Source organism: Macrobrachium rosenbergii, chromosome 45, assembly GCF_040412425.1.
Source record: "Macrobrachium rosenbergii isolate ZJJX-2024 chromosome 45, ASM4041242v1, whole genome shotgun sequence".
In the NCBI taxonomy this organism is placed as follows: Eukaryota; Metazoa; Arthropoda; class Malacostraca; order Decapoda; family Palaemonidae; genus Macrobrachium; species Macrobrachium rosenbergii.
Window position 1 is genome coordinate 18493600 of NC_089785.1, and position 24725 is coordinate 18518324.

The following is a 24725-nucleotide window of genomic DNA, read 5'->3' on the forward strand; positions in this document are numbered from 1 at the left end:
GGAAAACCTACACATCGAAAAATCCTCAAGTATAAAATTTATCCCGAAAACATCTTTTCCACTTCATAACTGTTTTGCCATTTGAATGCCTAAGTTCCCGTAAAATAAAGTTCCATTTCTTTTACATGAACTCCCCTTAAAAATAGCTAAACACCATTTGGTGGTTACAGCTCTTATATTAACTTTAGGCTTAAGAATACTGACACAAAAGAAGCTTGGAGAATGAACTCCTGCCAACGTGAGAGAAAAGAAAAGAACAGAAAACTGTGGAACAAAACTAGAAGAACACGAAGTCTGTGAGACAATCAAAATCAAGCAATCAGTGACAAAGGGTAAATTCATCAACTCTACAATTTTCTCTTGTTATTAGTTCCAATAAGCTAATAGTGGAGTGGCAATGATCAAGCAGTTTTGTAAAAAGATTAATACAGTATATATTCTCAAACAACTGAATCAGCCTTACCTTTTTAGACTCTCCAGGAACGTCTGAAGTGGATTCTCGTCTTGGAGGACGTTTCTTGAATCTACCAACCTCATTTGGAGATGTAGATTCAACAACTTGGCCTTCAATTACTTTGGGGTACTTCTTCTTACGCAATGTCAACCCCTCAATGAAATATGGTCCAAAGAGATCACCTAATTTCCACGTATGGCTGTAGTTTTTGCAGAAAGAGCAGAACCAGGTGGTATCTTTGGAAAATGCATCGTAATTGTTATGAAGCGTACTATTGTAACCAACCTTCGCAGTCTTCTGTTTGGCTTCAATTTTACAGTAAAACTGAATGTTCAACTTCCGCACCTGTTTGTCCTGCTCCTCTTCATCACGGTAAGGAGTATTAACAATGACCTCTCCCGATGTACTTGGATCAACCCGAATGTACGGACCCTTTCTCTCACCCTCACCCTTTTTCTTCCCATCATCCCCCTTCCTCTTCACATCATCATCATGTCTCCCTTTGCTATTGTACTTCACTTTTCCTTTCACCTTTCCTTTCTTGGCACTGGAAGTGTCATTCTTGTATTTCTTGCCCTTCCCATTTTTGAGTCCCTTTGATTTGGCAGCGGAACCTTTTCCATGTTTGAAACTACTTGGCACCTTGTCATTATCACCACCCGCATCACCTGCCAATTCCAGGAAATTACTCAGTGTACTACCACCACGACCCTCACTTTCATAGTCTGCACCGCTTTCATCATCATCGTCGTCATCATCATTTCCATCACTATCTACTCCATCATCACTCTCAGCAGTGCTATCCAAGTTTTCAAGGTCCTTGGGTACGTAATCTTCATCTTCACTTTCTTCATCTTCCATGTTGAGTAACATCAACAGATCATTCATCTCATTATCATCCATGTTCCTTGGGGGACGTGACGAGCGCTTAGGACGTTTCTCATTGTAATTCTCTTCGGTAGCACCAGGTATAGTGGAAGCTGTCTCCTCTAAAAATTTTGCAATATTTTCAACTGTCTCTGCATCTACATCCATATCTGTGCCTTGAGGGACCTCCATCGCATCTGGAGGAGGGAGCGGTATGTTGGCCGAGGCCTCTGGAACATCTAGTAACATGTCCGAAGGAATACCAGGAACAGAATTTTTGGAGGTATCATCTTCTTTTATTACAGGTTGTGAATTGCTACTTATGGGTACTAGAGAGTTCTCAGTATCGGGCTTCTTCTCACCAGACATGGATCCCAGATCCTGAAGAGTGGGCTTTTCCTCACAATCTGCCTTAGTGTCTTGCTCAACAGATGTTCCTTTCAAATTTTCCTTGGAGTCAATTTCAGACTTTTCAGACTGAGAGCAATGCACCTTGACTTCTGCCTCTACTTGCCTGACAACAGCCTTTTGAATTTCAACTGGCTTTGCCCCAATTATCTGACTTTCTGAAGGCACCTGATCGCCAAAATTCTTAACCTCTGCTGCAACAGGTACTGTAATGCCTTCAGCTGCATCACTTCCAGTTCCAGAGGAGCTACTATGATCCCTTCTGGAATTTTGCATATCTTTATGCTCTGGAAATTCATTATTTGTATATTCCTGTGTTTCTAAAGATTTATCATTCTCTACGAATGCTTTGAACTGACTTCCAAAGGACTCCTTCTCAAAATCTGGCCCTTTCCTCCTAAGGTAAGGCAGTGACATCCCGTCAACTTTGCATTTGTCCTGGATACCTGAGATTGCACTTTTGTTTGGGGTAACAGACTTACTGTCAACAAGCGTTTTTAAAGTTGGACTTTGGCGAGTTTCCTTGTTTTCTTGTTTATCAGGAACAGATTCGTTGACTTCTACACTGGCAGTTTGTATAGAAGGTTTCTCCTTTGGGATACATTCTTCCACATCTGGCTCATGTTTGGAGCCTTTTATAACTTCATTTGTATCAAGTTCTTCCTCTTTCGGTTTCATCAGCTCAGACTCTGCCTTACCGTCTTGCTTGGCGCTTGTCCTTCTTCCTCGTAACCTCTTGACACGAGATTCTGCTTCCTCCATTTGTGCTATCACAGTTAAAGTTTCCCCAACAGACTCTGGTGTATCTGAGGATTTCAAGACCATCTCATTTTGTGGGACATCACAGGAACTAGATGACTTTTCATTACTTAAAGAACTCACATCTGTTACTTTGTTTGGTTTGGTCTGAAGCAACGAACCCTCAGGTTTCAAAGCATCGTTGGTAAGATGCAATGCTCCAGTTTTCTCTTCGGAGGTACTCTCTACATCACATGAACTGACCTCCTGTATATCGTTCTCGGCTGAATCTTCAGCATCATCATAAACATCATCTTCAGGTACTGACTGATACTGACTGGTTTCTTCTGGAAGCTCATTAGTTTCATTGCCACCAACAAATAGTTTCTTTTTAGTCCCCTTTGGAAAGGGTGTGAATTTTCTCTTACGTTTCTTGCCCCTCCCCTTCCCCTTACCCTTAGCAGCTGCTCCTGGGCTCTCCACTTTTATACCTTTGCGTGGTCTTCCTCGCCTCCCCTTCTTGACAGGGGGAACAGAATTACATTTCTCATCAACACTAATACTGTCTGAAACTTTCGTGTGTCCATCATCTGTTATTGCAGAGTCCACACTAGTGGGAAGACTTTTCTCTGGGGTTGAAACATTATCAATTTCACTGTTCAAAGCCTGACCAGCCATCATGTCACTTTGATCTAAAGGTCTCCTTCCTCTTCTTCGTACACGACTGCTTGGAGAACCATCAGCTACGTCTGACCCACGTGAGGGCGACTCATCTTTTTCAATCTTCTCTTCCGAATTTTGTGCATTGTTTAGGATAGACCCTGAGAACGAAGTGTTAAGTTTTGAATTACTGGGGAGTGACTGAAGACTCACATCAGAGGAGTCATCTCCTTTGACATCCAACAACGAGGAGTCCATCTCTCGAGGCTTAACTCTACGGGTACTTCTACGTGGAGAAGTAACATTAACATCTAATTTTGCATTATCAGTGGTCAAACTATCACAACTCTCAGAATTCTGTAAAACATCAGATGATTTACCATCAAGGGAAGGTGCATGGTTGTAAGTGCCACCTTCATTGCAAGAAACCTCTGACAAACTTTTTGATAAGTCTCGAACAGGAGGAGATACTCCTCGGAGCCATTCCTTGTTACGGTCTGACACTGGGCTCCGAGAGCTTGAAAAAAACTTGGGTGACTTAGGAGATTTTACCATTGTATCACGAGATCTAGGACTAATATTGGCTTTCGCTGCTTCCACGGGAGACTGCTTATTGTTTTTCTTTGGGCTAAATCCCTTCTTTCTCCCTCTCTTGCCCTTCTTCCCTCGACCTACACCATCACTATCAGTGTCATTGAAGTCATACACATCTGGGCTGCAAGAAGAAGGGGTTATGGGAGGGGGACCTGGAACTCTTAAATCAGGCTCCATGGCAAGAGATGTATCAACGTGCAAAGGTTCAGTGATACTTGAGAATTCGTGGGAATCTGCTGTCATTGGCAATCTGCCTCTACCCCTGGGGGCACCACGATAGAGGCCCCTTCCTCGCCCTCTACTTGGGGGAGAATTATGCATAGACTTGGGTGGTGATTCTTCCTGAGGACCTGACGATGGTTGGGGAGGTGGCAGGGGTGGGGGTGGCAGTACAGGGGGACTTGTTGGAGCTTCAGTCATTTGTGGCTGCTCAGGACTGGGATTACTTTCACTGTCAGTCCTTTCACGAACTTCCTTTGGTCTTCTCCCTTTCTTTTTCACTGGGGTTGCATCAGGAGAAGAATCCTCATTCATCTCCAGCACTGGGTCTGTGCCATCTTCAACGTAGGAAATGGCTCTCTTTTGCCTAGTTCTCCTTTTACTCTCTGCACTCTCATCAAGCTGCCCTTCAATAACAGTGGTCTCTACTTCCACTACAGCTTCACTTTCAGATTTCCTCTTCCTGTTTCGCTTTCTAGGACTGTACAGCATTTCATTATCACCATTATAAAAATCTTGATCACTTTTATCTAAACTTCTATTCAATGCTTTTTCTGTTTCACAACTTTGCATGCTCACATTTAACGAAGACTGACTGTCACTACCACTACTACTAGCATTCTTCTCCACAGCCTCACAAGATCCACTAAGACCATTTACAGGGGTGCTTTCTACATTGGGACTTATAGTATGTGCAGTACTTTCCTCTCTCGTCTGGTTATAACTCGTACTAGATAGACTATTACTCCCCCCACCATCACTCCTTGAACTTACTTCACTCACACTAGTCTTTCCCACCATACTGTCACTGACAACAGTGTCATTTTCCATATAACTAGGAGAACATCTCCTCTTTTTAACAGGTGCAACATTGCTATCTAAAGAAGCATTACTAGGAGGGGTCCGTACACTACGAATGTCCACCTCTGGCAGGGATATCTGTGGTTGCGTGAGGGAGCGAGGCGGAGGGTCCTGTGAGGGATATGATGTCTCTGCTTCCTTTGGATGCGGTTCCAGCAGGTCTGTCCGAACTTGCAACTGGTGCGTTTGAGAATGAGGGGAAGGCGCAGGGGGCACATCCTGCTTTGTGGGTGGAGGAGTTGTCTGAGCTACCTGCAGTAGCTGACTGGCATTCAGGTGAGCTGCCAAGAAAGGATGAGCTAGAGCATGACTCATAGCCTGACTCATTCCCTGAGCAGGGAACGTCTCTCGAGACAGCCGTAAAGCTGGGTCTACCGGCGAGTTACTGTGCACGGAATCGTGAGGAGAGTCTCTGTGTTCGACGGCGTTCCGAGTAAGGAGAACGTCATAACCCTGAGAATCATCTGAACTCGAGTCTCCTCCACCTCCACTCTCAGATTGCATAGCAACGGGGTATATGACACTCTGACGCCTGGGCTGCTCTTGCTTACGTCTGTGCCTGATTCTCTGATCGCCCTCACTCTCACTGCCACTCTGCACTCGCCTGCCATCACTTCCCATGTCGCCGCCACCATCTCCAACTCCAGGAGGTGGCTCAAAGCTTCCTTTTCCAATCACAGGAGTACATACCGTCTCCTGGTTATTGATTGTTGGAGGAGGGTGGGAGCGAGTCCTACCTGGTGATGGCAGAGGGTCGTCATGTCGGATATCAGCTGGGACTGGGGTGCACTTCCTTCCCTGCGGAGAAGGTTGTTGCATGCGTGAGGCTCCGTGCATTCCTAACCCTTCTCCATTAAGACCAGCTGTGGCTGCGGCTACAAACGCAGCTGCCTGTTGTTGTTGTTGCAGCTGCTGTTGATGGTGTTGCTGTTGCTGTCTTCTCTGCTGCTGCTGATGCTGTTGTTGTTGCTGGTGGTGGCCAGACAATGCACTTGCAGCATGAAGAGCAGCAGGATTTATGGATGGTGGAGGCGCAGCTGGAAGGGCACTGAGGGCAGCGGCTGCAGCAGCATATTGCCGAGCTGCCAAGAAACTTCTGTAAACATTAGCTGCATCCGCTCCTCCACTGGCCACAAGCTGCTGAAGGGAGGCCAAAGCTGACCCCATGCTTGCTCCCATGCCTGGGGGCAGAGGTGGCGTAGCCTTCGTCTCCCCCTTGCTTGGAACTCGGCGACCCTCACTTCGACCCTCTGGGCGGCCTTCTCCACGGCCATCCACCTGTCCTTCTCCATATCCACCGTAGCCATAGAGCCTCATATCACCTCCACCTCCTGAAAGCAGAAATGGAAATATATAAGCCATGTATGTAATTAAAATGAACAAACATCTGGCAATGTCTAATGTTCAACATTCAAATTTAGAAGAAAAAAGTAAACTCGGCCCATTAATTTCTCTTAAGCCCTGGTACCTGTACATTCCAAAATGCCAAAGGCTTGACTGAAGTTACTGAAAAGACTTCCCTTGATACACTGACTTGTTTGCCATAATTATGAAAAGCAGTATTAAGTATGGGGTAACTTGCCTATCATTACTTAAACAGTAAATGCAAGAACCCTAAAAGCAATACCAATAATTTGGCATGCCTCCTGTACGATCATTTGCAATACTAATGTTGGCTCATGATCTAATAACTCACATGGCTTACACCTAAGCATCAGTCAGCATCAAGTGATCCTACTGATACTACATAACCTGCCATAAGCCAATCTGCATATTACAGTGAGCTATTTTCTATACCACAGTGAACCATTTCCCAACAATATGTATTTCAGCACTGTGATTATCTTAACATGTCACCGAGGTGTGGTACAAGCGTACGCGATTTAGCTTCAAAGCCTAAGTTTGTGTACAAGAGCTTGGCACATAAGCAATGGAGGACAAGGTACCAAAAATTAATAACACGCGTTGATGGGATATGTTTACTTGAAATAAAACCCTATTTTTTCCATGGAAATATAATTTGCATATAACCCTCTTTATGATTGGTTATGATGAAATGCAACCTAATCAATGAAGCAAATGACAACTGTATAAGTGATAATCAATAAAGTTGCTCCAATATGCAATGACAATGTTTGGCTTGACTTAAGTTATACCATCTCCATCAACCTATGCCAGATTATTATAAAATTACTGTACTTTTTCTTTAAAACTTCAGCTGAAAACTCTTATGAACAGCATTAACAGACTCTAACCAGATCACTAGTAAATCCTAGAGCTACAAAGACTGTATTCCCTGACAGATAATCCAAATACCAAGCCACTGTTCAGTCCTTGTTGGGCCCATCCCAAGGATTAGTTTTCTTATAAAGGAGGGAATTACAGACTACTTAACCCTAACCATCAACAACAACTTTACATTAAACTTCCCTTTGGGGAAGTGTAATGAGTTTTCTTCTTTAGATTATGTCCTTTGCACTTTCTGCCTGAATCTACTGACAATCTGCTGGGCCGCTCCCCTCGCTTTCTCTTGAGTAAATTACTTATAAAATGATATTTTTGAAAGTATCTCATTTAAAAAATGCCATCAAGTGACCTTTCTCCACAACACGGATCAAATATTAAATTACCCAAATTGCACTTTACAGTTAATAATGTATTGCAACCCATACACCAAGACTGGATCATTTGGGGTAGCCATTAAATAGCAATGTGTACATTGTGTAAAATCTGGATAAAATTGTTTCACTGTGAACTATGGAAAACCTTAAGCTCTCAGACTTTGAACACAAGACAGGTTTTCAACCTTTAACATTGGTTCACATCATAAGTGTTTACTATATTATTATAAACATTTTAATCCAACATAAGACTAGTGAACATCACATAATGCATCACAAAGTGCAACTTATTAAAAGTTCTGTTAGGGAGATGGTTGACAGTAAAATACAATATAGGAGTACTGACTAACACAAGCATTCAATCTGCCTAACCACTATAAGATTTTGCTTTATACAGGTGGACTTCATAATTATATAAAATTAAAATTTTCATTAAACCTATTATTTGGATACTTCTCTGCTGTTTAAGGTAACTTATATCTCCTCACCTATCACCATAGCCAAGTTTCATTCCAAGTCAATACAAGTATGATGTTTTACTTGATGGTGGCCAAACAAAAAGGTTTACAGATTGGTGAGGGTAGTACTTTCATCACTCACCTACCTGCTGCTAATATATAAGACAAGGATTTTTTAACAAAAGGAAATCTTGGAGTTTCAGAAACAGACACAAAAAGAAAAAGAAAGGGGAGGGACAGGAGCTTTTGATCTGTGGAAAAAAAAAAAAAAAAAAAAAAAAAAAAACGGCAGCAGCAACACACCTTGCCATGCTGTACCAAAACCTGGGTAGTTGTTGTACTGCAGGGTCCTACTCAACTCGCCCCACAGTGCAGCATTTCCAGCAGACGCCGTCCCCCCATGACTAGCACCTCCACTGCCACTGCTGCTTCCGGCACCACTATTGCTGCTTCCACCGGGGCCAGAACCAGGGCCCCCGTCTCCCCTCTCCCGGCTACTTCGTTCTCCATCATTGTTAAAGTCTGCAAAGATTTATCACCTTAAAATACTGTTGAGAGAAAGACGCCATAGACAGTTTCTATACAGATGAAAAGGGAACTGCACAACCAACTTGCTTACATTTTTTCAACAAGTTTTCCAACTGCTTTCAAAGATAAACTTCAAAATATAATCTTCTTGTCCTAAATTTCATTCTCACAATACTAAATATATTGGGAATAAGACTAAGTTAAAATTAACTACTAAACTATAATTGTTTATCCTTTTAAACTATAATTGTGTATCTGGATCTTTCCTAGATAGTGACCCCCAAGGGTTTAAACCCGGTGTGCATCCACCTTTGCGGTGTGTTTAGTACAAGCCCGTTGGGGATTACTGTAAAAACATAAACAAAAGACTGTAAACATCATAAAGATAATGACCCCAAGAAATACTAGTCCTAGATAACGACCCCCAAACTTTGTTGGTTGTCACTATCTAGGAAAGATCCGTGTATCTATCTCCAACTGCAAACTAAAATAATTTATGTGCTGAATTTAGAAGGTCAAATTACATTTAGTTTAATTTACAAAAACAGTGCTTACAGTAGTACCTCACACTGCGTTGTTAATTCATTCGAAAACACAGGACTTGAGTAAAAAGAGCAACTACATCAGATAAACCCTTTAAAAAACAACCTCGTCACCCTATTAAGCCTAATAAACAGGTCCTGGTCATTTCGGCTGTAAGTCATTTAGGCTATGACATACAAACTGGCCAACGGCCGAAATGGATGTAAAGTATATAATACTTTGATCCCAGAGGGCTAGTACTAAACATGGCGTCCCAAAGAGCTTCCGCCAAGTCATACAGCCTAAACTTCAAACGGCCTAAAATTGTGATGGCCTAACAGGTTCACAGCCAAAAATAATACAGCCTAATCGTCCCAAAATCTAATAAACAACCCCACAATGTTGCTATTAGATGTACATTACATTACTGAAGGGGTATGTTATTTTGTGAATTTTTAATTTTTTTATGCAATAGCACCTTACTATTGATTTTTGTATTTTTACGGCTGACTGTACAATTGTACAACTAAACTTCAAGTGAATAAGACAATAATCTTAACATTTTTAACCTTTAAATGATTTTATACTATAAATTTCAATACTCAGAACTATGTAACATTTGTTTTTATATGATTTGGCACTTTTTTATCAATCTGTTTTATAGTGTTCAAACATATGTTGCTGTCCTACATAAGGATGCATAAACTGAAGTCAGTCAATTCCTATTTTTCACATTAATTTTTAACAAAACCAACATAACACTGAAAACGCCTTAACTCCAACTGGAGGCATTACTGTATATCAATTCCGTCAAGATGAAAATTTTACAAATTAAAAGACGTGTGCAGAACAGGTAGTCCTTGACATGAAACTTACTTGCATACTGATTTAGAGCTGTGGCATACTGCGCAAAATTACGCTGTCTGTCACCCATTATGTCTCCTGAAAAAATAGAGAGGCAATTAGTCAGGACACTTGATTGAATAAAATACACTAATTAAAATACTGCTGTTACACATAATGCATTTTGCAAGGCCAAGGTACCAGTTCCAAATTGGAGAAAAAATTTAAAAAAAGGTGAATAACATCAAAGAATGCAATGTATGAATATCGGAGTAAAACAAAATCAAACTGTATTTGCAAGTCTACATAGAAGAAATCTGAATACAACTACAGTATCCTAAAATATTTGTTTTCATACATACAAACTGCCATCGTTCTTCAACTGAGTCTACTAACGTGGTATGACCCAACTTGAACCACAAAAAAAATTACAAACTACTGTTGTCCTTCAATTGGGTCTAATAACATTCCCAATCCTGAATCATAAAAAATTCAAGTCTGTAATTTATTTTCAAAGAATACAAGCTAGTCAACAGATTCTTGCTTAGCATGGCAAATGATACTGTGGTGTTACCCTCCTCCCTAGCAGTTTAGTCTAGATGATAAATTCCAGAGCCAAAGACTACAATTAAGACAATAAGGGTGGAATTTGATCTGGTTTCCTTGACAGTCAATGTGACAGTATCAATGATGTTTGCAAATATCCAACTTGAAAATTATCTTAAAACATAGTACATCTGTACAGTACAGAGGAAAATGAACTATGCTCTCAGCAGGCTGAAGTGGCTTGACAATTAAGGTGATCATGAGCCTGCTGTTATTCATAAAGATGACAAAAGACTCAACACTTGTATAGACTACCGCAATTTTCCTGGTAGAGGTCATATTGATGTAGCCTACAGTACTTCATCAGGACCTGCTTTTGCCATTTTCAATTTGTGTCAACCACATCCGACACAATGAAGCATAAGAAAACTTAGCTTACACATAAGCCAAAATTGCCCAGATGGCCATAAAAATTTGCCAAGCACAGGCAGGATGCAGAACTAGCAAGATTCCCCAGTTCTTTGCTGTGCCATACCTACGTGGCATCATTAAGAAGTTAGCATGGCATGCCAACTGTTCATCTTCATGCAGAGCTGAATTTCCTTAAGAATGGGCTGGGCCCAAACTGCCACCAAAGTAGCAGCTTTAGTGATGACCTGAGGGATGGTGGGAAGATGCAGGTCAGGTCCATGTGGAAACCATACCAAAAGGGATGACTAAATGATTACAGTATTTAAACCCTAATGTTGAACATGGAAATGAAAGAAGTCCAGTCTATTAAATTAAATTTTTTCCATGGTATCAACATCCATAATAAAAAAACAGAGCAACATGAATATAGCTAAAATATTTTTTGTTTACATCTTACTTTCACCTACAGCATTACTTAATTCTTCACCAGCAAAATCTAAGAAAAACGTATTCCATAAAGGGCACTATAGCAAACATACTTGACCCGGAACAAAAACCATGTGGTTAGAAACGACATACTTATATGATCTAATTTTTAAGTCGCACTGGCCTATAACCCATGTGTATGCTGTGTGGGACTAAAATAATGACATTTCCTGGTTGAAAATAAATACATGAGCTCTTGCCTCTAAGAGTACAGCCGGACCATGGAAATGAACGTGAATGCTTAAGAGAGGTCCCTTCTCCTGTCTGGCTCATGAAGCAACTAACATCATTAAAGAATGAAACAGGAGTCTGATATTACACTCCCTCTAGTACTTATAAATATCTGGGACATGACAACACTGACACTTTTACCATGTTACGAAAACCAGTTAAAAGGATTACAACTGGAGTAGTTTTATGCTGTCTCTATATAGCTGCCGTACCAAACTTCTCAGCATCAAGCAAAGAAAATGGTAAATATGCAGTTCACTTTATCCTCTTGAACGTGGCAACTAGGCTACCATGAAAAAAATGTCAGTAACTACTCAAGGCCATAAAACCGAACCACACCCACACTAAAGCTTACAAAAAAGAGCTTGCTATGTAATAAACTCTGTCAATGTAAATACAGTCCAGTATTTACAGTGTTGAACTCCCTTCTGAAATCACTTTCTGGTGATGGGGGTACTGGCACTAAATTGCAAGAACTAGAAGCATATCTTTGCAGAAAGAGAGCAATACTAAGCAAAGGCTCAGCCTTTTCATCAAAGCCTTCGCAAAGAGAGCGGACTTAAGCGTCATTCATAAGGGCTGCAATATTCCACAACACAAAAATGTAGGTACAGGACTGACATGGAAAATGGACACTCTGGAAAGGTGTGACTGAAGAATGTTAATTTTCATGGCCAATGTATGGTGGAAAGATCATACAACAAAGGAAGTGGTCAAGAGATATGGTATCCAGATACAAAACTGGAAAATAGACAGACTCAGGCATGAAGACAGTTTCACTTGATGAGAAGGGACAGAACAGTCAGCCAGAAAAGCAGCAGATATGGAACTAGCAGGACAAGACCTAAATGAAGACACAGAGATTCATGTTAAAGGGACATAATGATGATTTAGACCTCATGCAGGTTCAAGGAGAAAAAGCAAAGGGCTCAGGAAACCAAAGAGAACTCACTTCACATCTAACCCAACAAAGGGAAAACTGATGTAAAAAGTTTATGATGATAGTTTGCAAGATACATATACCATGCAGAAGGGTTACTGCCTTAAAATATTGAAAACCACAGCGATAGAAAAACACTCCCCTTCCACACTGACTCAGAATATTGAATTTGGGTCAAAGGCCAAGCACTAGGGCCTATGAGGTCATTTGGTGTTGAAACGTTGACAGTAAAAAAGTTTGAAAGGTGCAACTGGAGGAAAACCTTGCAGCTGCAATATGAATCAACTGTTAGGAGAGGGTGGAAAGTAATATGGAAGAAAGAGGACATGAATGGAGGTACAGTAAAAGGAATGAAAGGGGCTGCAGCTTAGAGACGAAGGGACACCGCAAAGAACTTTTAGTAATGCCAACATTGCATCACATGAGGTGCACTGACAGCACTAACCCCACCATGGGGCTCACTGACTCAGTCAAGAGCCTTTATCATCCTCAAATAATCCCCACACATGCACGTAAGTGTACACCCAGCCTAAAATGTGGGCTGTTATCCCAGATCTCAGAAGCACCGGTTGGAAAAACATCCTGGAAAAATATTTCGGCATCTTTCAAGAGTTAGGTGAAGGCTTTCAAAGCAATGGTGGTTTACAATACAGCACACCTGATGGTAATCATGACATGATGCCATTCCAAACAAGTTGGCCTTCTTGGAAAGGTTGCAGCTGAACCTTAAACTAAGACGACGCAAGCAGCCAACTACCTTGGGGGTAGGACTAACACTGCACATTAAGTCATGAAACATACCATTCATCTTCACCACTAGTTACTGTTTTCCAAAAATAAGACTGACATAACATTGTTACGCTGTATATAAGTTTCCCATACATGCTATAGAAGCCTATTGTGTAACCTGAGAGTACACTAAACAGTACAGTAGTTTCTATTTCAATCATATTAAGGAATACAGGATGTTTCATGCCAGTAATTTCTGGCATGGGCAGTGGAGATGTTTCCTGAGGTAGAAAATAAAATGGGTAGGGGGGAGCTATGTCACATACAAACCTGAGGTTTTGCTTTACAATATCTAAAGTGCAAAAAACTTTTTTCAAGGCACTCTGGTAATGCATAAAGCTTTGAAAATAAAAAAGGTAACATATACACAAAAAAGTTACTTTGTGATATTCCTACATTGCAAACTTCCATACTGTTGAGCCATTACTGTAAAGAGTTGTAAATTACTACATTACAAACTGGTTTATTGGGTTAAGTTTAATTTGTAAACGTAATGGCTGGTGGGGAAAGGGAAGCCACTGCCTTATAAGAATCATTCACATTCTCCAACCTTTTATACTTTCTCCATCTGCCCCAGTTCTGACATTACCCAACACTAACAAGATACAAAGATGGCATTGCTCTAAGCTACTTTCCATACATATTCTGATTCATTCATAAGATAAGGACTAACCAAGTTTTCTGATGCAAATTTAATACATCATAAAGGACTGGACTATCAAGAGTCTAAACTGGGCGCAAGTATTGGTGACACAGCTAAACTTTACTATTGGTGTTTAATTATTGAGTCCGTAACTTTTGTGTATCCCTCATTAAAATGGGATGACTTACTTAACTTTTTCCTCCTCACTACTCAAACCTTTACGATAATCTAAGCCATTCCTGATGATAGGGATATTTTCTTTTCAAGTGGAGCGTCATGGTAACTTCATTAACAGTGAAATATATATAATATAACTTCTTCAAATGACACTTCCAAACTTTTTAAATGCTATATGTAAAGAAACTTTTGGACGCAACACGTGGACGTCAATGTGAACAGGTGACGCAGCTCTTGAAGAATAATAAAGTGGGGTAACATAATGTAACATACTGCACTGTCAATTCAACAACCTGATGACAACACAGCCCAACCATTGAATGAACAAATAATGTAATTATAATGTAACTATATATCATAAGTGATTACTTATTGTAGCCCATGTACAGCACTGTATACACTAGAAAACAATTGGTAAACTTCAACTAGTTTAACCATTATCAATATCACTCGAAGTGCCTCATGTGACTATATAATGACGCACGATAATTTTGATCAAGATTATTTGATAAATGTTTATCCTACATGTTGCAATATCAAAGCAATGGCACGGTACTGTACTAAGAAACAGAGTGTAGCAACACCTCAACTTAGCAGTTATTATGGTAACTGTCTATGCTATGTCATAATATAGCCTAGTTACTGTATCTGAAAACTTACTTGACATCTACATTTGGTCTAAACTGATTTTTTAATAAATGAAAGATATACCGTTCGACTATGGATGTCATCGCATCTTCCTTAAATTTTCTTCAAGAGCCCACCTGCATGTTTGGTCACCTTCACAATTTTTTAATATGCTACTCTCCATAGTTCTGTCAATGTTACATTACTGAAGGTTAGGTTTAATTACTGAGTTCTGTGGCTAAACTGTTAGTTGTCATGGGAAAAACCATTTACAGAGAAAACATTCCTTTCCGATGCTGTCACGCTGAAATCGTGCGATGACCTGGTAAGGATATTTCATTTTTCTATATAATGACTATCTAATTATTATGTAGTTCTTAAATCACAAGTTAAAACTGGAGCAAGGTAAGCTGTAGGGAAGAAACCGAAAGGTAATGGATGGAAAGTTTAAGGCAGAACCTAGGATATTTGTAAATGAAACCTCTACCCAACTTTGCAACATGACATCTGTCACTTTGAAAGGGTAGGAAAATTAAAAGAAAAAAATAAATTTTCCCTATAGACCTGCCGGTATGAAGTAGCCATAGAAGATTCACCTTTTGAACATTTTATCAAGTTTTTTTTTTATCCAGTACTGTAAATGCTCAAGATAATGGCACTGTTAACTTTTTAGCATAGCCTTATCCCTATCTTTAATAATACTGCAAGTTCTGTTTTGAATAGCAATGCATGACGAAAACAGGGCGTAGCCTGTTTGAAAGAATGATTAAAATAGTATACCTAAACCAAAGTTTTTAATGACAGTATAAAATAAACCTACTATGCGTCTCAGAGAATGACATCTCGTAAAAGCTTACTGTAAATCTTAAATGTGTATATAGCAACAATACCCAAGCCCATTTCTACATGATCAAATCATTTTTTCCCCTTCTCAAACACATGTGATTACTCTCGATACAAATATATGACCAGCAAATTTGGCTTAGCTTGAGAATTAACCTGCAGTGAGGGCAGCAAGATGTTCGACACCCAGACTAACCTCTTGATATTTAGGCTACTCTAACATAGTGCTCTGATGACAATAAAGTTCAAGGTTTGGATAACAGAGCAATGGGTCAGGATGAGGTGGAGCTATCCAAAGGTGATGATACCCATAAATTATGAAATTCAGTTTTTGCAAAGTACAAGTTACGACATTCAGGTTTTGTAAAGGGCTGTCGGCATTCAAACACCTACGAGGGGTGGGTTACTTCTTAATCATATCGGCTGGTGTATTTAACATATTTCTGGAGCTTATAATAGGCATAAGCGTCTTGGATAAATATAGTTTTGGGTACCCCAGAAAACTACTAATGCAATAAGCATAAGTTGGCCTACCAATAATATATATATATATATACTATATATACAGTACAGTATATAGGCTATACAGTATATTATATATATTTTTAGATTTGTGTGTGTGAGAGAGAGAGAGAGAGAGAGAGACAACCAGCCTAAGGTCCAATCTAGAACTGAATACCTTCGTCACACCTCTAGGGCCAAAGCAAACATAAGCAGCGTACAAAATAATGCCCAAAAAAGCCCCTACAAACAGGCCTACGAGTACCTCAGACAAACTATAAGAGGCTATGCTGTTTTCCCTATGCCTAAATAGCTCTGTATCAAATAAAAATAAAACATCAGAAAATATCCAGCCCATTTGGGGCTGAATTAACCCCTGCCTACGACCCTCGGGAGTGGAAATCCTCCGTAGGGTAGGTCCATCTCAGCCAGGCCACGAGTCGAGGGTATAAGGAGGCCCAATTAAGATTCATGTGACAAAAAGGACGACTAAACAAAGCAATGGCCAAAAATATACATATACGTGATGACTGTCAGCAAAAACAAAAACAAAAAAAAGAGAAAAACAAGAGGAGAGAAGCGGGGAAGGAAACCTTTTGTCACCCAAACGGACACAGATCGGAGTCCGGAGGGGAGGCGCCCTTGGGGAGCAAACGCCCGTCGGAAGCTACGAAGGAGGAGGGCATAGGAAGAGCGAGAGCCCGGACAAGGAACATGGACACATGGCTCGACTGCCTGCTGATGCTGTCGCCCCTACTGCTGCTGCTGTGGTGGTGGTCGCTGCTGCTGCTGCTGCTGCTGCTGTGCCTCCTGCTGTCCGAGGTTGCTGCTGCTTACACCGCCGCCCAGCCCCTCGCCCATACCGGGCTCATTTCACCCGAACAAACCGCCCACGGCCGTTGCTGGCCTCCCGGAGAGCCGTAGGGACATCATGAAATGATTTCCACCATGCCATAGGAGGCGTGAGCGCCGCCCTAAGAAACTAATCAATACAAGAGGACTTCGGGGTGGCAGCAGCTCCGTGGTGGACCCGGGTATACACACACACACACTCCCCCCCGCACTCAGACACCACATCTTTTCAGCCCCTTTTCCGGCCTATTTCGGCCCCGCACGCCCACGACGGGGCTCGCTTACCATGCGAACATTGTTCTTGTCACCCATTTAACACTGGTCAACCGTCAAACACATGGGATTTTGGCAGAAATTCGCACTGGAGGGAAATTTCTCGTCCTTGAGTATAACGAAGCGAATAAAAGCAGGCGGACTTGTTGACGCTCGCCGCTAGATGGCTCCTGCACGCGCCATAGAAAACCTTCCGCAGGGGAGACTCGGCCAAAGTATAATGCATGACTCCGACGGTCAATTATGCATACAATGTGCTTCCCCTCGACGCCATTCTCTTACTTTACACCTAGGGAACACGTTAAAGAATGAGCGTCTCATTTTGTTCGGTCTTATTCTGCGCCCCTTCGTCGGCTTACGATCTGATTCCCAGAACGTGGACATTTTGTCATTGCAGTGACGGTCAATTATGCATTTCTTGTTCTTATCCGGAAGCATTTATGCACTCTACGGCTGCAAAGCTGCAAGTAATGAAAGTGTGCAACGATCGCTTTCATTCAGCACGCACGTTCATTTAACTCAGAAGTACATTCAAAGTTCAATATTAGTTCTTCGATCGACTCCTTTGTAATTATGTAACGCGTGTTTTCCGTCTCTTATTTACTCAAAAGCGTTGATACTTTCTACTGAAAAAGCATCACTCGAATATGCAAGGTCGTCAGTGTCCTTAAATGCCCGGTGTCCGACAATGGCCATTTCCGTGAGAGATAACGAGTCACGCAGGTAATTCAGCGGGTGTCGGCGCCATTAAAAGTAAATGGCGGGAAACTGAAATATTTATGGCGACCTAATATTTAATGGGACTTGGAAACGCAAACGAGACTTGCATTTATGATGAACACACTCTTTTCGAAATTACCGTGCTTTTTTTAATTGTTGATTCGCACAAGGCGTGTTTAAATGAAATAACAAATTGTGTACCGTTATAAGGGGGTTGAGATATTTTACCCTGAAGGCATACACAGTATATATATGTTCTTAAAGGGACAAGTGTCTCGCCTACATTTTATTTGTTTGTGTACGGTCTAACAAAAGGCATGATAGCAATTAGTAAACGAAGAATTTCATTCGTAATACAACTGTATTCCTTATCGGTCAAATACATAGAACAATATACCATTAGGCCTATAGTCGAGATTATGTAACTTTTAACACCTTGCCAGAAAAATGTATCAGTTTAATAGGATCACATCGTATTGCATTTTTTTTTATTTCGGCCATTTACAAATGCAACTGTTGATCTTAACCAAGGCAACCAATTCTGGCCAAGCCCGGAAGAAGAAGAAGAAGAGGAAGAAGAAGAAGAAGAAGAAGAAGAAGAGGAAGAAGAAGAAGGAGGGGGAGGAAGAAAGAGGAACCTCACACCCAAATGAGGATTCGATGGGGTCGGTAAAATCCTTGGTAAAATCGTAACGGGGTTGGGATTAGGGGCAGAACCTCAGAGGAAAAATACATCCTCCCCCCCCCCTCCCCATCCGATAACATTCCGACAAGGTCTTCTCCCTTCTCTCCCCCCGTATGAGAGGTCTTCCCCCTCCATCAGAAGAGCTCGTTCAGCTCTGGTTTTACCAAGTACAAAACTTTTTACCTTTCATTTTTAAGTAGTTCTAAAGACGACGGAACAAAACGCTCACAAATTATGGGTTTTTCCGATATCATCTTTACAATTTATGACGTGCTATGAAATGTGGGATGTTACGTCACAGGATACAAAAACATTCACAACAGCCAAAATTCAGGAAGAAGTAGCATTTACAAACAAGTCGGATATGACGCGAATGGTGACGTCATTACAGACTGCTATGAAATCCGTAAAATAAATCTCTAATTTTAAAACACATTTGATCTTTGCAATGAATGAAATCATGCCGTTTCCTCATATGGAAAAGAACGAGCCCAGCTCCCAGGACCTCCCACCCCCTCCGAATAACAACCCCCAGCATGAGAGATCCCTCCTTACTTCCTCTGATCCATCAGCCAGCAGCAGCCTCCCCCATCAACCAACCACAGGGAGGGAAAGACACCCAAAGGGATCCCCACCCTTCCATCTACGGCGGATGGAGTGTTTGCTTTTTTCTTCTTCTTCTTCTCTTCTGCCTGTCATTGTTTCCTACTTCGGCAGGATAAAACTGATTGTTTTCCCTTTTTTTATTCTCAAAATTTCAGCGTCTCTCATTTCGAATGTGACGTATTTTCCTGTCTGTTTGCATCGATGTAGGCCTATGGTTAAAGTACAATATTTCCCTGGGTACCTCTGCACGTTTTCCCATTCCAGTTCGGTCAGCGTTACTTGCGTGTTTTCCCCCGTGATCATATTTGTATTTGGAGACACGGTCGTGACCGTGTCAATGAGAGAACAAACAGTGACTGAGGGCAGCAATAAAGACCGGCTGAGTTGAATAGTTCCGAACTTTACGATGGACACCTTCTCCAACTCAGCTTCCGTAAACCATCACGCTAACCGTGACGTAAATCCACAGAAGTGTTGTTATTTTTGCATGTTTTTGACACACGCACCTCACACGCATTTAAGTGCGTGCGTGTTTTTTTTTTTTCTTTCTTTCTTAGGAATGGCAGCATGGCGTGAGACTCGATACAGCATTCACATTCCAAGATGGATGGTAATTAATTGAGACGATTTCTATCACAGACCCAACGCCACTTTTATTCCCAGATGACTTGACACCCTTTTTTTTTTAAACGGAAGTCCGCAATGATTAAAGGCACATGCAAAAGCACAGAAGGAAAATCCAGAACAAGGGGGAAATCATGGAGTTGAATAAGGAAAAAAATAATCCACAGGAGAGCACCGCAATTTTTTTTTTAATATTAAAGTGATATAGCGGTGCAAGGTTGCCACCGGACCTCCAGGCCGGTGGAAGGGTCGGGGTGTCTGCATGGTACCCCATGGGGAGGGGAGGGGTAAGAAATGGAAAGCGAGGTGGGGTGGGAGGCGATTGAGGAGAGGTGGGAGATAGAGGAGGGAAGGGAGAGAGAGAGAAAGAGAGAGAGAGAGAAACAACATGCGCATGAGCAAAAACGAGGACCTCTTGACAGAAGTCATAATAATTTCCATGACTTCAAATCGCAGACACGCATCGTCTGCAGAGACGAAAATCTACGGAGATGGAAAAATGGCGCCGCCAATGACAGATGTAGATATGAGACGACATTTCCCGCATACAGATGTGTTATTCCTGCTACACGTGGAAGCAAGGTCCCGCGCTAGAGAGAGAGAGAGAGAGAGAGAGCGAATAGGGGGTGTACCGTTTGTCTGTCTACCCAAATCAATAACTAATAACTCGAATCTATAATGCCTTTGAAACATATTTCCGTGCCTTTCCAGTTTCCTTTCCATTCGCGTCGTGATGGAGACGTTTACACGTAATTTTGTTTCGTGAGGTGTTCGCGCAATGACGGAGGAGATTCATAAAAAATAATGAAAGAAACAAACAGAACATTACACAAATTAGATTCGGGGTCGGATGGGAAATACGTACTTAAGCAGAAAGTGAAGGGAGGAGAGAGGCTTTGCTTGCGCCATATTTTAGATTTATGCGTTGTGTCTAATCTAGATATAACCGTTAATTATATGAACCTCATTTTCTTTCATTATTCATCAAGGGGATTTTCGGAGACGCATACAAGCTGAATCGTCATTCAACATGAAAGAAAATGCATTCCGCGAAGGAATTGAAAAGGCACACAGTACATAGGCCTAGCAACTGGGTTTAAACATACCCAGCACCTTAGAACATAACCTACTTCGTCATGTTGATGAATAACGAAATAAATAACGTCCTCGTTCATGACGACAGAGGCACATCCGACTTTGAATTTACTAAACCAACGCTGGTACGTCTCCTTTAATTTATAGAATTGTGAACAGGTTCGGGAATTTCGAAATGGAAAGATGTCCAAATGCCGGGAGAAATTACAGAACGTAGCCATTTTTAACGCAAAGGGTTGAGTAAAGTGGCTGGAATTTTATTTCATTTCTTCTTTTCTGCTTTTATTTTTAACGGAGCCTGGTTATTCCTACACTCATGAACCATAGGAATGTAGGATTTTTTTTATCGTAGCATCGATTAGCGTTATCGTTGAAAGGTAGAGGCTGAAATATAGGAATATACATTGCGTAACAGTTTATATATATATATATATATATATATATATATATATATATATATATATATATATATATATAAACTGTTACGCAAATGTATTACTGCTTTATTTTTAGTTTGGGTATAATTTGGTGGATTATAATTTGTGTTGTTATCCGTCATTATCACTGAAAAATATTGTAAATTATATACACGCTCGAACGCACACACACAGATATACATGTATATTTATAGTATATAATAATATATATATATATATATATATATATATATATATCTTTGCAGCTAAACACAGACCTGACCTTCAGCAACAAAAGCAAGTGTCTTTACATACCAGGCGTAACCTCATCTGCATGATAATGGACCTCCTGGTTGAATACCTAAAGTCTCTGTAAACAAATGTTTTCCCTGAGTTCGCGTGAATGTGTCCCGCTGTACACATTATCCTCGTTGTAGATAAAAGTTATTATTATTATTATTATTATTATTATTAGTATTATTATTATTATTATTATTATTATTATTATTATTACGGAGAAGCACCTGATCATACCGAAGGAATAAATTGTGGTGTTGATTTAGGTCACGCTGGCTTGACTTAGACCTATGGACTCTGACCAGCCAACGATCACGATTACTGATAAGTTATAGGGTCAACTTTCTGGCGCTGGCAACTGGAAATGGTTTCATAATGACGTCATCACTGTTGCTGGCTAAAGGAGTCAGGAAGGACGGAAGCAGGAAGAGAATTCCGATGCTTGGCTATAGAAGCATCCGGTTCTCTTAAATCAATAAAATACTAATCCGTTTATTTTACCATTTTATTTTACAATTCGTTTATCTTACAATGCTTATTTATCCTATTTTCGTATTTACGGCATTCGCATCATAATAATGCATTCGTGAATATACTTTCATCATATAAATCCATAGAAAGATAAATAATGTAAATTCCTCAGTCATTTTCAGCATAAATGTAGCAAAGGGAAATGAAATGTCGGTCTATAAACCACCGGCTAGCAACACTACATGTTTGGCGGGCTCGATCGATCACTACACATTTCGTTTCGCTCCTTTTTTCTTTTGTTTTTTTCTATTTTACAAGAATTTCGTCGTTTGGTCGCCCCATTCCTTTAAAAAAGGAGAGAGGGAGAGTGCTTAGAATGCATTTGTTTAGTCACAGGAATCATAAGGAATGGAGGATTCCAGAAGGGAAAACGAACATTGAGATAGGTCTAGGCGTACCACTGTAGACCAGTCTTGTTTACAAGCCCGGCTGTTCCGAGTTATAAAACAAATTACTTCATTATATTTTTTTTCCCAGCAGGATTATCAAGAGGACCTTTGTGTGTGTGTGTGTGTGTGTGTGTGTGTGTGTGTATGTGCGTGTGTTTGTGTGTGTGTGTGTGTGGTTGTGTCTCTTACATGCAGATGAAAAAAAATATATAGTGAAGGTGTAGAAACAAGATCTCGACATTACCATAAAGTAAGACATTTTTCTCGAAATATGCACGATAGAGACAGCCTTTGTTTACCTCTAATGCGGGGATGGGAGATCGAGTGTCAGCCATCAGTGAAATTGACTGGAGTTACTGACGTTGTTATTTCCTTTCATTTTTTACCCGCCGGATGTTCCCTGTTTTTTTTTTTTTTTTTTTTCACTTGTGTCTCTTTCACGGACGGAGAGGGGGAAAAAAACAATGGGCTGTATAGGGTTGAAATACTGGTGAGCAAAATTTGAAGCCAAAAAAAAAAAGAAAAAAAATCAGTTTCCGTTAAACTTATTGCTGGCTTCGATTTACCTGATTGCTCCTTCTCTCTCTCTCTCTCTCTCTCTCTCTCTCTCTCTCTCTCTCTCTGCATTCATCTCCCAAACGATCGCGATTACCGAGTAGGTCCGACTCTCTCTCTCTCTCTCTCTCTCTCTCTCTCTCTCTCTCTCTCTCTCTCTCTCTCAATCGATAATTGCTTTAGTCTTGTAGCACGAATGGATTTCTGTTAAAATACAAAATAACCCTTCACTGTGGTCTAAAACGGCGTCTATGACTACGCTGGCTGCAACGCCAGATTAATGTATAAAATCAACCGATCCTGTGTGAATATTTGAAGCTTTCTTCTAGAACTATAATAACGGGGAAAATATTTCGTAATTAATATTTTCATATTAATATAACCTGGATATGAAGCTACACGAATTTGAAAATGCAGGAATACGTTTATCTATTTTAATATATATGTTTGTAAGAAAAAGCAAATGGAATAAATTAAAAATATACCTGCACATGAAAAAAAATATTCCAAACTACATTTCGAAAATGCTTTTGTTTTTATTGAACTCTTACAAATTTTTATATATTCTGTGTATATTTTTTTTTCTTTTGTTACACTACACCATTAGAATTGTAGATTTTTTTGTTTGCTAAACTTGTCATTTTTTCCTAAGAGAGAGAGAGAGAGAGAGAGAGAGAGAGAGGTTATTATAATGTGAAATTATCTATAATAATAATAATAATAATAATAATAATAATAATAATAATAATAATAATAATAACAACAACAACAAATAATAATATATGTATGTGATGATTACACATTATCATCAGGGTATATATATATATGTATTTATATATATAGTATATATATATATATATATATATATATATATATATATATATATATATATATATATATATATATATATATATTGCATAACAGTGTAATATGAAAATAAGAAGCGCGTTCATACTGTTACCACAATAAAATGTTTCCAGAGCATGTGTGAGTCGCAACCGACATCGCCGAGGAAGAAGTTTTTAAAAACACACCATTTTACTTCGTCCGCTTGTTGCTAGAGAGTGACCTTTAAGACCGAACTTGCGAAAGGTCATCAGAAATAGTTAGGGGGAATTTTTGTCGCTCTTTAAATTCATACTTAGGTATCTGACCTTTGTGTTTAAATGCACACGGAAATAAACATGTATGACAGGTATGAGTTATGTATACTTTCACATTCATTAAAAGTGTGAGTATATTGTATATATATATATATATATATATATATATATATATATATATATATATATATATATATATATATATATATATATAGTTTGATAGTGATTAGTGTTATTATGTTTTTTTTATTTATTTACTCGCATTGTAAATATTTATATTTTTCATATTAATGTAGACATTCACAGCAAACTATTGTTAAAACAAAAAAATATATACAGTATATATAGTTTGATCGTGATTAGAGTTATTATATTTTTTATCAACTCGCTTTGTAAATATTTATACTTTTCATATTAATGTAGACATTCGCAACAAACTATTGTTAAACCAAAAACCAAACTTAGTTGGAGCTGATTAAATTGATGAAAAGGTAATCAAATGAGGCCAATCTCAAATGAGTACAAATCTTAAAAAGGATTCTTATTAAGAAAATCCGTCATCCCATAATAATAGGAACACTAGGAACGATCCCAAGATCCCTGAGAAGGAAT

The 24725-nt window shown here is 39.9% G+C and overlaps 1 protein-coding gene across 7 annotated transcripts in view; it reads right to left on the minus strand.

Annotated features, from left to right (window-relative positions):
• The window catches only part of LOC136829730 (serine-rich adhesin for platelets-like), a 62645-nt gene that overhangs the window by 15464 nt on the left and 22456 nt on the right, over positions 1 to 24725 (minus strand). For 3 of the 7 annotated variants that reach the window (XM_067088542.1, XM_067088541.1, XM_067088537.1), the window contains exons 1-4: positions 17105 to 17284; positions 9807 to 9872; positions 8184 to 8402; positions 464 to 6132 (exon numbers count right to left, since the gene is read on the minus strand). In XM_067088542.1, the coding sequence (XP_066944643.1) occupies positions 464 to 6132; positions 8184 to 8402; positions 9807 to 9864 (5946 nt within the window). In that variant the 5' untranslated portion in view covers positions 9865 to 9872; positions 17105 to 17284. Of the gene's footprint in view, positions 1 to 463; positions 6133 to 8183; positions 8403 to 9806; positions 9873 to 16560; positions 17285 to 24725 lie in introns of those variants that run through there. The other 4 variants (XM_067088539.1, XM_067088540.1, XM_067088536.1 and 1 more) reach the window with 2 other exon arrangements.